Consider the following 13,307-nt stretch of genomic DNA (forward strand, 5'->3'; position numbering starts at 1 on the left):
TCAGTGGTTTCATATAAAACCTCTAAGCGAAATTGAAATTGACAAAATAATATCTTTTAAAAATAAATTGTCTTATTGGGTAAGATCAAGTCCCAATGCCTGTCATTAAAAATGTCAAATATTAATATTAATTGATTAAACCACTAATCCACATTGTTAGTTCGTCTTTTGTAAGTGGCATATTTCCAAACAGACTAAAAATTTCTAAAATAGAAACAGTCTTTAAGAAAGGTAATACAACTGATCCTACAAATTATTGCCCATTGTCATATATTTCTAAAATATATGATCGTGTAATGTATATCAGATTAGTGGAATTTTTGGAAACCAATAGTTAGTTTATTTGATGATGAGCAGCATGGGTTTAGATCAGGCAAATTTGTTATTACTGCAGGAATTGGGTTTTTAGAGTCAATTCTAGATGCCACAGACCAGGGTGACCATGCTGTGGGTATCTTTATGGACTTCAGTAAGGCGTTTGACAGTGTCTGTCATAGTACTATTATTAGATCAATAGAAAATTTAGGGATTGTAGGAATTTCACTGAACTGGTTTAAATCATACCTAAAAAATAGAAAACAATACGTAGAACTACCCCATATAGATATTAGACAACTAAGTTATGCTAAATCAATTATGAAAACAATAAAATACAGAGTACCTCAAGGCTCCATTCTTGGACCCGTTTTCTTTAAACCTGTAAAGTGTGTCTATATGCTGATGACTCCAACCTTATCATATCTCATAAATCTTTAAAGGAAATAGAAAATCTATCAAACCAAAATTTATTTTCTATATATTATTACTTTAGCAGAAAAAACCTTTTACTTAACCCTGATAAAACCAACTTTATGGCATTTTGTACTAAAAAAAAAACAAACACAATCAATAGCCTATGATTATTAAAGTGCATAATACTCAAATTCAAAAAGCGAATCAAACTAAATTTTTGGGTTTAATACTAGATGAGAGCTTAACTTGGGATGCACACATTCTGGCCATTGAAAAGAAAATATCTTCTGGTCTGTTGCATTAAAATATATTTCAAAATTTTGTAAGCTGGAGACTTTAAAAATGGTCTACTACTCTCATATTTTCCATGTTTTGGGTGTTTTGTTGTATGGAGCAACTAGTGATATACATTTGCAAAGTATATTAATCTTGCAAAAGAAAGCTATACATATTATGTTTAATTTACAAAGGCAGGAGTCAGTGAAACAAATATTAACAGACTTAGGTATTTAAACAATTTATGGGCTATATGTAATGGAAATGGTCTTAGCAGTAAGGTTAGCTAATGACAGTTTACCTAAATTAGGCACTTTCCATAACTATTCAACAAGAAACCAGAATCAGTTGGCAGCCCCACAGATTAAACTAAAATGTAATAGGAAAAAACCAACAGTTGCAGGCATTAGAATTTATAATAACTTACCTGTAGATATTTTATCGTTTTCTGAATTTTAAAAATAAGCTTAAAATTTACTTAATTGCCAATCGTTGTATTCTTTTGGTAATTTTTTCCAACAACCTTAATACTTCAAATGTATTATTTTAAAATATATTTAATTTAATACTCAACTTTGGCTAAACAGTACAAGTCTAGATTAATATACTGTAACTATTTAAGTTAGGTTATTATGTTTATAATGACACCATCTTATGTTTGTATATATATATATATATATATATATATATATATATATATATATATATGTATTTGTTATGTACAAATTTTGAATAAAGTTTAATTTGAATTTAAATTCCTCGTTTGGCTTCGACAAGTAAAGCTAAAAAAGTTTAAGAAAAAGAAAAAAAAAGAAAAAATACAAAGTTTAGGTGTTTCCTGATGATACTCATTGAAATATCAGTGAGTATTTTCACAAAATGAGTAGTTTTATTCTAATTTCCAAAATTCTACTCTGATTTTACATTTATTATGTAACAAATATCTTGTATTTATAAGGGCTTAAAACTAATGCCACAACATGTTTGCAACTTTAAACAATTAGTAGGAGTACAAAATACTTTTGTCAAAGTAAAGGGCAGCTGAAAACTTAACAGATGGGAATTACAACCTCTTATTTATTACTCCAAAACAATGAAAAGTAATTGTGTAAAACAATTGTAAGAAGGCATTCAAAGAAATTTAAAAAAATTAAAGAAAGCTTGGATATTGGTCCAACCAACAAATGAACATATGATAGTATATATATTGTAAGTAGTTTTCAATAAAAAATATTAACCTAATGACAGGTAATTAAAAAATTATCTCCATTAATGAACTTATTATATTGAAAGCAGTGTGTAGTATTTTAAACAGATATTCCTACGCAGTCCAGTTTATTCTCAAGAACAAAGATAAAAGGAGTTATGTGTTGAGGATGATGAGTCAGTCACAGTGACCTTATCTGTTCCTGCTGCTGGTGGACCCTTACACCCAGACCTCATCTGCTAGAATATTGCGTCAGCAATTCATTTTCATAGTTGTATATGATTGATATCAAGAATAACTTAATTGTATCCCAGAGGTACATTAACTTTTTTTTCATTTTATGAACATTTTTACGTCTTATTGTTGCAAATGTGCATCTTTGTATAAAAATGATATAATATTCTGTCATTTAATTAATCTTTATCCAACTTGTAATCTGGTAAGCCTTTAAATATAGTAACGCCACCATTTTTAGCTCTAACCAAATCTATAATGACCACAAAGTATCGTTGTAGTAGCTGTAACATTATTGTAAGGTTTTCTGGCACAAAAATGTACAAGTCTATAAACAATACAATCTGCAAAATACTGTAGGTAATAACTTTATCAAATGGACAACTCATAAAAATGAGAAATGGAAATGGAATAATTGCAGAGTAAACTATTAACAACATTTAGGGTATATATTAATTTGACTTTCCATTAATAAATCAATAGATATCTACCAAACTAAGAAATAGTTGACCAGAAAATCATAAATAGTTCACTCTCCATTCAAGGGCTTGAAAGTAGCCTTAAAAAAAATATGTTTTAAACTAAACTTATTAGGATAAGACAATATTTCTTTATTTATACTATTATTAGAGGTGAACAATGCTACATGTGAGAAGATAAAGAAGAATATCTACAAGTGTCTTTGCCAAATATTAAAAAAGTTTGAAAATTTGACATGTATAACTGGTATTGCTCACACAGACTCTAGTTACAATTTTTAATGTCTAAATCAATAAATTCAGTCTTCTATATTTTTGTATTTTATTAAATTATTTACGTACGTACTGTTCTCTAAGAATAATGTAAATAAAGAAATATATATTATAAGATTATTTGAAAATTAAAAGTTAATTTGATCACTTGAAAACAAGTTTGATCAGTTAAGTTTGATTAATATGTATGTTGATTGCAGGGGCAGTGAGTTGCAAGATGTCTCTCTTGTCAGGAAACTACCCAATGTGGAAACTCTTTCGTTAAGGTAAAATCTTATCAATTGTTGCACTTGATATTTGTATGTATATAATTTAGTTCCTTAACAACGTAATCAATAAGTAGTAATAGTGGGAGGATTTTGCATTGATATGTGAATACTACAGTCAGAATTGTGTGCAGTTCACGAGGTGGCCAAAAAACACGTAATGGTCCATTAAAAATTGATTTAAAAACTCCAGCAATCTAACAAATGTAAATATGTTTATTGTTTGTAGATGCTCCAATGTATAGGTAACACTGGTGTCTAACAGAGGGAGAGAGTTGCACTGTTGTTATAATACATTAGTGATGATGGCTTGATTATTGTATAATGAGTTTCAAACCATTATTTAATAAACGGTAAACTCATGGCAATAATATAAAAATAAAGCATATTTATAAAATTATGTACTTGGCATTTTTAATTGATGACTAATTTATGCACTTTTAGCTATGCATACTAGCAATTTAGTGATCTACTCAATTTTAATATACTTGGATTATTAAATATGTATAAACAAATTTTGAAGTTGGTTTGGTAGTGGCTGTAGGCTGTAGATAGATATATTCAGGAGCTTTAAAGCTGGTTTAACCCGTGAGAGAGGTCCCCTTGTTAGATGACACCTTTGGTCTGATGAACATTTTTTATTAAATGATAAATCCTTCCGATACTTCACAAAGTGCCTTACTGATCATATGACACATTTTTCCCGTCAAACACGGTATGATTCATCCATGCGCGCTTTGTTAGTTGCCATCTTTACATGGGACTGACCATGTTAGTACAGTTGTTAGATGGCATCTACACATGTGACCGATCCCATTAGTGTGTTGTGTTAGTGTCAATACAATGTTTAGTTTGATATCATTATTTTAGTGTGTGTTTTGTAACAAAATTGTTGTTGGTTATTCATATTATTTAGTTTATTATTGTTACTAGCAGTAACCTGGGGCTTTGCATGCAATTTGGCAGGTTTGCACCTGTATTAACACTTCTGGTTCGAGTGAATTATATTTTTGATGCCAATATTTAGTTTCCTTTTTTGCCACGATTAAGAAAATATGTCAAAAAGTTTATAATTATGACCATTATAATTTATTTTGTTTTAGTATGTTCCATAGGTGATTTCGTTTTGTTTTCCGATGAAGAATATATATATCACAAATCAGAGAAGCCCATTTCTGTCAAAACAGAACTAAGATGGGTTTCATATCAGTCTTTAAACTTATAGTAAAAGGTTTTAAATATTTTAGAACATTTAGAGCTGGAATTGGTACATTAGTTCAAAAGGATACACCAGCAAAATCTTATCTATTATAGTTCTTGTAGAATGCTTCAAAGGGAGTGATCAGAGTCAAATTCTGACCTTCTTATGTTATGTTTAAGACATTTTCTAAGGTAGACTAGTACTTACCTAATCGCTGAAATCTAAACTGTGGTAAAAATTATGGTTAGTTAACAGAAAATTTACTCACTATTATAAATGTAAACAAATAGAAACAAACAAACAAAGGCACTTTCGCTTTTATAATATTATTAGGATAATTAAAATGGGCAATAATTCGGATAGCATTATTCTAAGTTGAATTGAAGAGATTGAAGAAGATTGTTCCTTCATTTATGGTAGTGACAATGTATCTGATCTATCAGAGCATTTGGCATACAATACGAACACTGAACAGTCTGGTGAAAGTGATAGGGAGCCAGAAAATTGTGCTCCAACCTTAAAACCCAGGTGTTTTTACTGCTCTATCAGGACTTTGTGAGTCCCGGCGGAGCAAGTACTTTTTGTGATTCAATGTTTATTGAAATTAAATTCGCCTATTGCCATTTATACAAATTTAATTAATGTATACACACACACATTATATATCTATGTGTATAATATATATATATATATATATATATATATACACACACACACACACACACACACACACACACGTGAAAGACTGTGATAAACGTAGGCGTGGTAATAGCCGTGAACTTGGATCTGATGTTTTGACGTAATGGTTGTCCGAGTAAAATGTCGAATGCTACTCTTGAAACACCTATGTACTATCCATTCATGCATGTCTCAATCAGTAATTGCATCATAATGTATTTCGACTATCTGTAAACATTCTGGTACCTATATTGTTTAAAAATAGGTAAACAGTAAGGGTACGATAACGTTTATACAATAATATTTGTATGTATACATCATAAGTACGTATATCGGACAACGTTAAATGCTAATGAATTGATCATAAGTTTTTCATGACAACGCTCTTTTTCTTCATTTTCAGCAGTCCATCTCTTATCATCATACCGCCGCACCACCAACTATTATTACATCAAGGCGTATATAGGTCAAAATCATGACATGGTGTGTATTAATTTAAGCGCAACTTTGGACGAAACCGAACCACGCCTTTAATTTGCGTGAAATATGGCCGGAGTCTTAGGTAGCGTGATGCCGGGCTATGCATTAATGCATGTCTTGTCAGTTACCGTTTTCATTAGCTTTAAATTTATCAGTTTTTAATAACATTGTCGGTAAGTCATGTTTCTCGTTGTGTCTGTTTACTTTTTAACGTCTGTCGGGCATCACGTTTTAGCTATCGTCATTTCGGGTATCACGTTTTAGTTATTGGCATGACGGACAACACGTTTTAGCTATCGTCATTTCGGGCATAATTTTTTAGCTATGTCTTGTCGGACATCATTTTTTAGCCATCGTCTTGTCGGACAACACGTTTTAGCTATCGTCATTTCGGGTATCACGTTTTAGTTATCGGCATGTCGGACAACACGTTTAAGCTATCGTCATTTTGGGCATCACGTTTTAGCTATCGTCATTTCGGGCATCACGTTTTAGCTATCGTCATTTCGGGTATCACGTTTTAGTTATCGGCATGTCGGACAACACGTTTTAGCTATCGTCATTTCGAGCATAATTTTTTAGCTATATCTTGTCGGACAACACGTTTTAGCTATCGTCATTTCGAGCATCACGTTTTAGCTATCGTCATTTAGGGCATCACGTTTTAGCTATCGTCTTGTCGAAAAAAAGGTTTTAGCTATCGGCATGTCGGACATCATTTTTAGCTATCGTCTTGTTGGACAACACGTTTTAGCTATCGTCATATCGGGCATCACGTTTTAGCTATCGGCATTTCGGGTATCACGTTTTAGTTATCGGCATGTCGGACAACACGTTTAAGCTATCGTCATTTTGGGCATCACGTTTTAGCTATCGCCATTTCGGGCATCACGTTTTAGCTATCGTCATTTCGGGCATCACGTTTTAGCTATCGTCATTTAGGGCATCACGTTTTAGCTATCGTCTTGTCGAAAAAAAGGTTTTAGCTATCATCATTTCGGGCATCACGTTTTAGCTATCGGCATGTCGGACATCATTTTTAGCTATGTCTTGTCGGACATCATTTTTTAGCCATCGTCTTGTCGGACAACACGTTTTAGCTATCGTCATTTCGGGTATCACGTTTTAGTTATCGGCATGTCGGACAACACGTTTAAGCTATCGTCATTTTGGGCATCACGTTTTAGCTATCGTCATTTCGGGCATCACGTTTTAGCTATCGTCATTTCGAGCATAATTTTTTAGCTATGTCTTGTCGGATAACACGTTTTAGCTATCGTAATTTCGGGCATCACGTTTTAGCTATCGTCATTTAGGGCATCACGTTTTAGCTATCGTCTTGTCGAAAAAAAAGGTTTTAGCTATCATCATTTCGGGCATCACGTTTTAGCTATCGGCATGTCGGACATCATTTTTAGCTATCGTCTTGTTGGACAACACGTTTTAGCTATCATCATATCGGGCATCACGTTTTAGCTATCGTCTTGTCGAAAAAAAGGTTTTAGCTATCATCATTTCGGGCATCACGTTTTAGCTATCGGCATGTCGGACATCATTTTTAGCTATCGTCTTGTTGGACAACACGTTTTAGCTATCATCATATCGGGCATCACGTTTTAGCTATCGGCATGTCGAACAACACGTTTCAGCTATTGTCATGTCGGGCTCCGTTTTAGTAGCACCAAGACGAACAAACATATCGAACAACTTTAAATGAGGCGACGTCTTTAATTAGCCGCAAGAGTCCACCCCAATACAGCCGCGACCTGAGTCCAGGTTATTTCGAGTCTCATTTTTATCACTGTGAAATCAGACCGCTTCTTCGTTTCGTGTCAACGCCAATTCGGACCTAATTTTCCGTTTATTCCCTATCTACGTTTTTAAAACTAAGGTGAATAAACGTAGCCTACCGCTAATTGAAAACTCGAGACGATCAACTGTCGCCGGTTGTTAATCAAAACTCTGTGACCAAGCAGACTGGGAATGGCACAAATTCATACAGCAACGTTTGTTTCCGCGGTTTTACAGGACAGTCGCAAACCTCTTAGTTCTTTACTTAGCACCGTACACAAATGTGTGTGGTCAGAGAATATAAAGACATACTGTACTGTATAGAGTACGTGGGTTTGCACGGAGTTCCATGTTTGAACAGGACGGTTTAGAATCCCTTTTCTTGTTACATTTCTAAGTAATAAGTCAGGTCCAACAGACCTGTGAACTTTCAAGTTCATAAATTGTACAATCTCGTGGCAGTGTCGTGTTCCGTTACGTCAGTGGTATTAATGTGTAATTGGTTTTTTATAAAACTAACGCTGCCGCTGTTAAATACAACACTTCAAACGCTACGGCGTGAATGTGTGGAGAATTCGAATGATTCACTATTTATATAATAGGGCCTATCAATAAGTACAAAAGTTTTATAAAATGTATAGTGGTTTCTCGCGAATTCTCGCAGTTAATTCGGGAAGTACACGCTTTCATGGAGCGTGCAGAAGCATTGTCTTGAGAACACTAGTTAAGTTCATGTGGGATCCTGTGCTGATTTTTAATGTTGTAAGACTCGCTTATGTGACAGAAACTGCTATGAAAAATGGCGAAACTGAAAACCAATTGTTATCATTGCGTTTTGTGATTTCTGCGGTAGGGTTGCTCAATTATTTGGAAATGTTATGACTTTTGGTATGTACATAATTATTCCATGGGTGATCTGCGTTTAAATTTCGACTCCCGGTTCCCAGAATTTAGTGAGACTTCTTTATTGAAACGTTTCATGTTTTTCACGGATTTTGGCGACTGGACTTTACAATTTTCGAAAAAGCCCTCGACATTCTTGTATTGTCAGAAACATTTCCCCACATTTAAATTATATTTTCCTTAATAATATAATAAATATACAGGGTGTATCAGACCATCTGGGCCCACTACCTAAGTCGGCCAAACGAATTGAGATTGAGTCTTTGTTAGAACTGTAACCCCACATTTTAGAACTAAAATAACACAAGGAAACTATTTTCAACTCTGTCACATGCCCCAAAATGATACTTTGGGGTATGGGGGTCGAATTTCTTTTTAAAGTTTAAACTTAAGTTGTCTTGCACCTCATTTTAAAGGTCGCCGAACTCTAATTATTTTAATAAAACGTTTTTATTCACGGTTAACCGTATCTACAGAATATACCTAAACTTGGAGGTAACGTTTAGTCAATTTTAATTTAGGACATGGTCAACATAGAGCCCAAGGGTATATTTATAATCCTGCAAAAAATAGAGTATTTAGGAAACGTTTTCATACACTGCACGGTTGAGCTACAACGTTGTTTTGACACGGAATCGTTCGAAGTCTTGATTCCGTGTACAGTGAGGGAGTAGCGGAGTGTTGGGCAACACACAGCGAGTCAGCTCTTGAGCATGATGAGACAAGGAGAGAAGGTAAATACAATCAGAGTGAGTAGTTATCACGCGATTACCGGCACAGCTTTACTGCTAGGCGTGTCGTAGCGTGTCGTGTCGTGTCGTGGCGTGTCGTCTCTTCTGCACACCAAACCAATTACAAGAGCGCCCCGGTGTTCCTGTGCCGTCGCCATTACCTCTGGCACTGCCACTGGTGTGGCTTTATTGGCACTCAAAATCCATATAGGCTGTAAAATATTGAACATGTATATAATTTGTTATACAGACACTTGTCGCACCATTATGATATCCTCACTGTCTGTATAATTCATCCGCAGCTCGCCGTTGTATGAATGATTTTACACATCATTAGAGAGGATAACCCACCAGGAGACGATGAGGAATTTTACATGTCATTGGACAAGTTTTTAGATACGACAAATGTAACTCACACTAAGATGTAACTAACAGTCGTGTGAGGGAACACGGTGTGTGTCGGTTAATACAGAGTTGGAGTGAAATGCGAACACTTTTGTGGGTCAGTTATGTGTTGTTTAAACAACTAAACGCCAGTCTCAGTAGGTGTTTTCGTCTTGTTAAAAGATATGCGTTTGTGAATTAAGAACAGTTTTCACCATAAGGCCGCCCATTCCATAAGGCCATTCTTGGCATCGCCTAAGGTGGAAAAGTTGTGGTAAAGCGCGAGAAATGTGAAATTATGAAAGCTGTACTATTGTGCCCCCTACCATATAAAGTCGAGTGATTAAAGCTGTCGGGAGGCAAACGATATTATTTTACAATTTTCGCACGTTTTTGCCAAGGTAAGAACGAGACTATAACGAACCCCGACTGCGACATGCTATTTCTGAGCTCTGTCCTGTCAGAAGAACAAAGCCAAAATTTAAATTGGTGTAGTTCTTCCAGTATACAGAATTCGTGTACTTTAATTATCCAAGTTCCTGTTAAACCCACGGAAATGTATTTTTGTTTGTACATTTTCATGCCATAGCCAGACTAAATGTGCTTACAACTTGACTCGAGATTATATTCAATATTAACTTAGTGTTTTACTTAGGTGTGAAAAGCACCAATAAGACCACAAATGTGTGTTGCATACATCTGAGAGTGTGGAATTGCTACCCGTACAAAATCGGCAATATTCAGTGATGCGTTATACCTAATTGACCGCGACCGAACATTTTTTCTTACGGTAGATTCTACTAGATCTTACTTAATGGATGAATTATAACTGCTACCAATGATGTATGTTAAATATAACTCAAATGGGGAGTCTGAGGGAATTCTAATGGGCTAAACCGATTACTATTAGTAATAAAAAACGTAGTTCTTAGTCTTGCGTAGTCGGTGTCATAAACCTATCATCCAAGTTTTCTGGTTCACATCGCGTTAAACCATCGTTTACATATTTAAATTCTTAAAATATTTTTGTCTTGCTGGGGAAAGCCATCTTCAGTCAACATATGTTAAACCGAAACTGCCAACAGATGTTAACCCGAAAATTGCCAATATATGTTAAACCGAATTTACCAACAATAATGAGTCGTCTGTATAGGTGAGGTTAAAGGACGGAGCTTCATCGTGATCGGCAGAAACTTAACAAACCAAAGAAAAACTAAGATCAATATGGCTTCTTTATGGCGTACTCGTATTGCCAGTTTTTTGACAATTTCATTGACGCTATCTTCTTTGTCAAAATTATTTCCTTTCTTCTAAGGTGTCTCTTATTATCATTGGATAATAGTGTGGGATTCTTGCAAGTTCTTTTGTTCTGTCGAATCCTATTACATTTTGACATTTTATGTATCAGGCAATGTGTTCACTCACGTGACTCGTGATTCCCGGAACCGTGGAGGGGGAACGTACGTACAAGTTACTCGTATGCACCGTACGAAACAGGAAGTGCCGTTGCTTCCTGAAACTCGTATCTTTTCTAAACTGGGTGCAGTAACTCGGATAGGAAAATTCTTGTGAAATCCTACGTAAAAGTAATCATGTCACAACGATGGAAATTAGGTCTGGTTTTAATGTGTAACTCTTTGTTTAAAAGTGTACCTCTTATCTGTGTCAATATTAGCTCACAAGTTCTGTCATAAACGTAAACGCTGCTGTTGCGCAGTCTTTGTTATAGTCTACTTGATTGTCATGAAACTGTAATATATTTATAAAATTATAACTAATAGAATCACGTAATTTTCCTCAACATCGTTTTGGTTACATTTAGTCCGCATCGATAGAAAATCTGATGGAACCAGTGTGTTGCCCGAGTAGAAATGTACGCTAGAGAATGTTATATATTAATTGAAATGTCGAGTCATCGAAAGTAAATTGTAAAAATTAATAATAATTGTGAAAAAAAAAAACAACAAAAAACCGGTATTACAGTTTTAATGTAAATACAAAGTTAAGATGAACGCTTGTTCCACTTGCTTCCGAACATTCAAAATAAGATTTAAACATTTCTTTATATTTACGCGTATTTCACTATTTGAGTGTTTACCTGCTTTTACCGACTCATTGACGTTCCAAAGTTGTATGAGTAAGTTTCAAAGACGTTCCTGTGACTGAATACATTAAGATTCGTATTATAATTTATTATATTTCGAATAAGTTTCGCGTTAAAAACGTATCATGTTGGAATTACTTAAATTCTGCAGAGAACTTGTAATCGAAATTCAGTAAAGAAAACTGGATATGCCAAAAATGTAATTTTGAACTGATGTGGAAATATCGCGCTGTACGTGTCACTACCAGACTCGTTCCCTACTTCTGTACGGTGCAGGAGAACATGTCCGAGGGGTGTAGATTCTACTAGTGTTTGTATCAGTAAGCTGCTCGTCTATCCCGAATTAGTAATACGGAGAATTTAAAGTTTGCACACCTACAATATGTCTATTATATTTTCGTGAGCGCCAAGTGCTATTCAGTCCCATGGCTAACATGTTGTAAAATTCGTTAGCTACGTCCTATTTAAAACATTTCATCCCTATCCGATTGTTTGGAAGGTCAAACGTTATGCCCAGTTAGTTGCGTTTTAAGTGTTTAAACTCCTTAAAGTGTTATTTTTGGCACTCGTTTTCTGTGGAAACAAATTTCTACGAAGGGGAATGCAAAGCAGCGCCGTTCTTGGTCCGGTGGAAACCGGTAACGATGACATTCGGCCCAACATTGATTTTAGGCTGTTTCTGTGGAGATTACTGGAACCACAGGTCTACAGCGAGTCGCATAGCCCCAATGTAACATTATTAATTTTTAGATTCCAACTCGTATTTGAATCTTAAGTTGGGGCCGACTCGGCAAACCTCTTGTCGGTTTTGGATAAAACACATTTCAAGTTCTTTTCAAAGTCCTAACTCACGTCACAGCTCGGGTTAAGAATATTCCGGGACAAGATTGCCCCGTTATCTGTCCCTTGGGATTCGGAATGTTCACGCACACCGCTGATGAGTGCACGAGTTAACAGGTTTCCGGCCGAGCACTACAACATCGGCCAGTGGCAGAAACGCTTGTGCACTTTCCTCCGTCCGCCAAGAGATTGGATACGGTAGGCTGCTGCCCGGCGCGGCGCGGCGTGCGTGCGTGCGTGCGTCCTATCGGCATGAAAAGGAAAGTTCGGCTGTGCACTAACTAGAAAGAAGATCCGAACCTGTGGCATCACGCCGGACCTAGCCGCGCAACGATACAAGGCACGCAGCTTACCGAATACGATGTGAAACTCAAATGCGAAATCTATCAGAGCAGTCATAATCCGCAGTCCCGCTCTAGTGTCATTTGTCCCGCGCCCGGGACACAGAAAACCTGTATTTTTATATGGTGGCAGCTATGGCTTCCACAAACCATCCGTCCTATGGCTATAAGCACGTTGTAAAGACTAAACTGTGGTCGTTTCAAGCGTATAAAAAGAGTTATGAGTGTGCAAGTTAACACTTAATAACTTCTTCTTGATAGCTCATACCTGCCAGTAGAAACTGTACTTGGCTTAAAAACAAAACCGATGTCGTCACTTGTCCCTAATGGATGTCCAGGAGCAGCACATCACTGATCGCATATATTGAGATAACTCCATCAATATGT

At 35.6% G+C, this 13,307-nt stretch overlaps 1 protein-coding gene across 2 annotated transcripts in view; it reads left to right on the plus strand.

The window, feature by feature from the left end:
• Positions 1-13,307, plus strand: part of LOC124368787 — a 72,784-nt gene that overhangs the window by 2,278 nt on the left and 57,199 nt on the right. For both annotated transcript variants that reach the window (XM_046826159.1, XM_046826160.1), the window contains exon 2: positions 3,402-3,467. In XM_046826159.1, coding sequence (XP_046682115.1) covers positions 3,402-3,467 — 66 coding nt within the window. The remainder of the gene's footprint in view (positions 1-3,401; positions 3,468-13,307) is intronic.

This window comes from Homalodisca vitripennis, chromosome X (genome assembly GCF_021130785.1).
Source record: "Homalodisca vitripennis isolate AUS2020 chromosome X, UT_GWSS_2.1, whole genome shotgun sequence".
Taxonomy (NCBI): Eukaryota; Metazoa; Arthropoda; class Insecta; order Hemiptera; family Cicadellidae; genus Homalodisca; species Homalodisca vitripennis.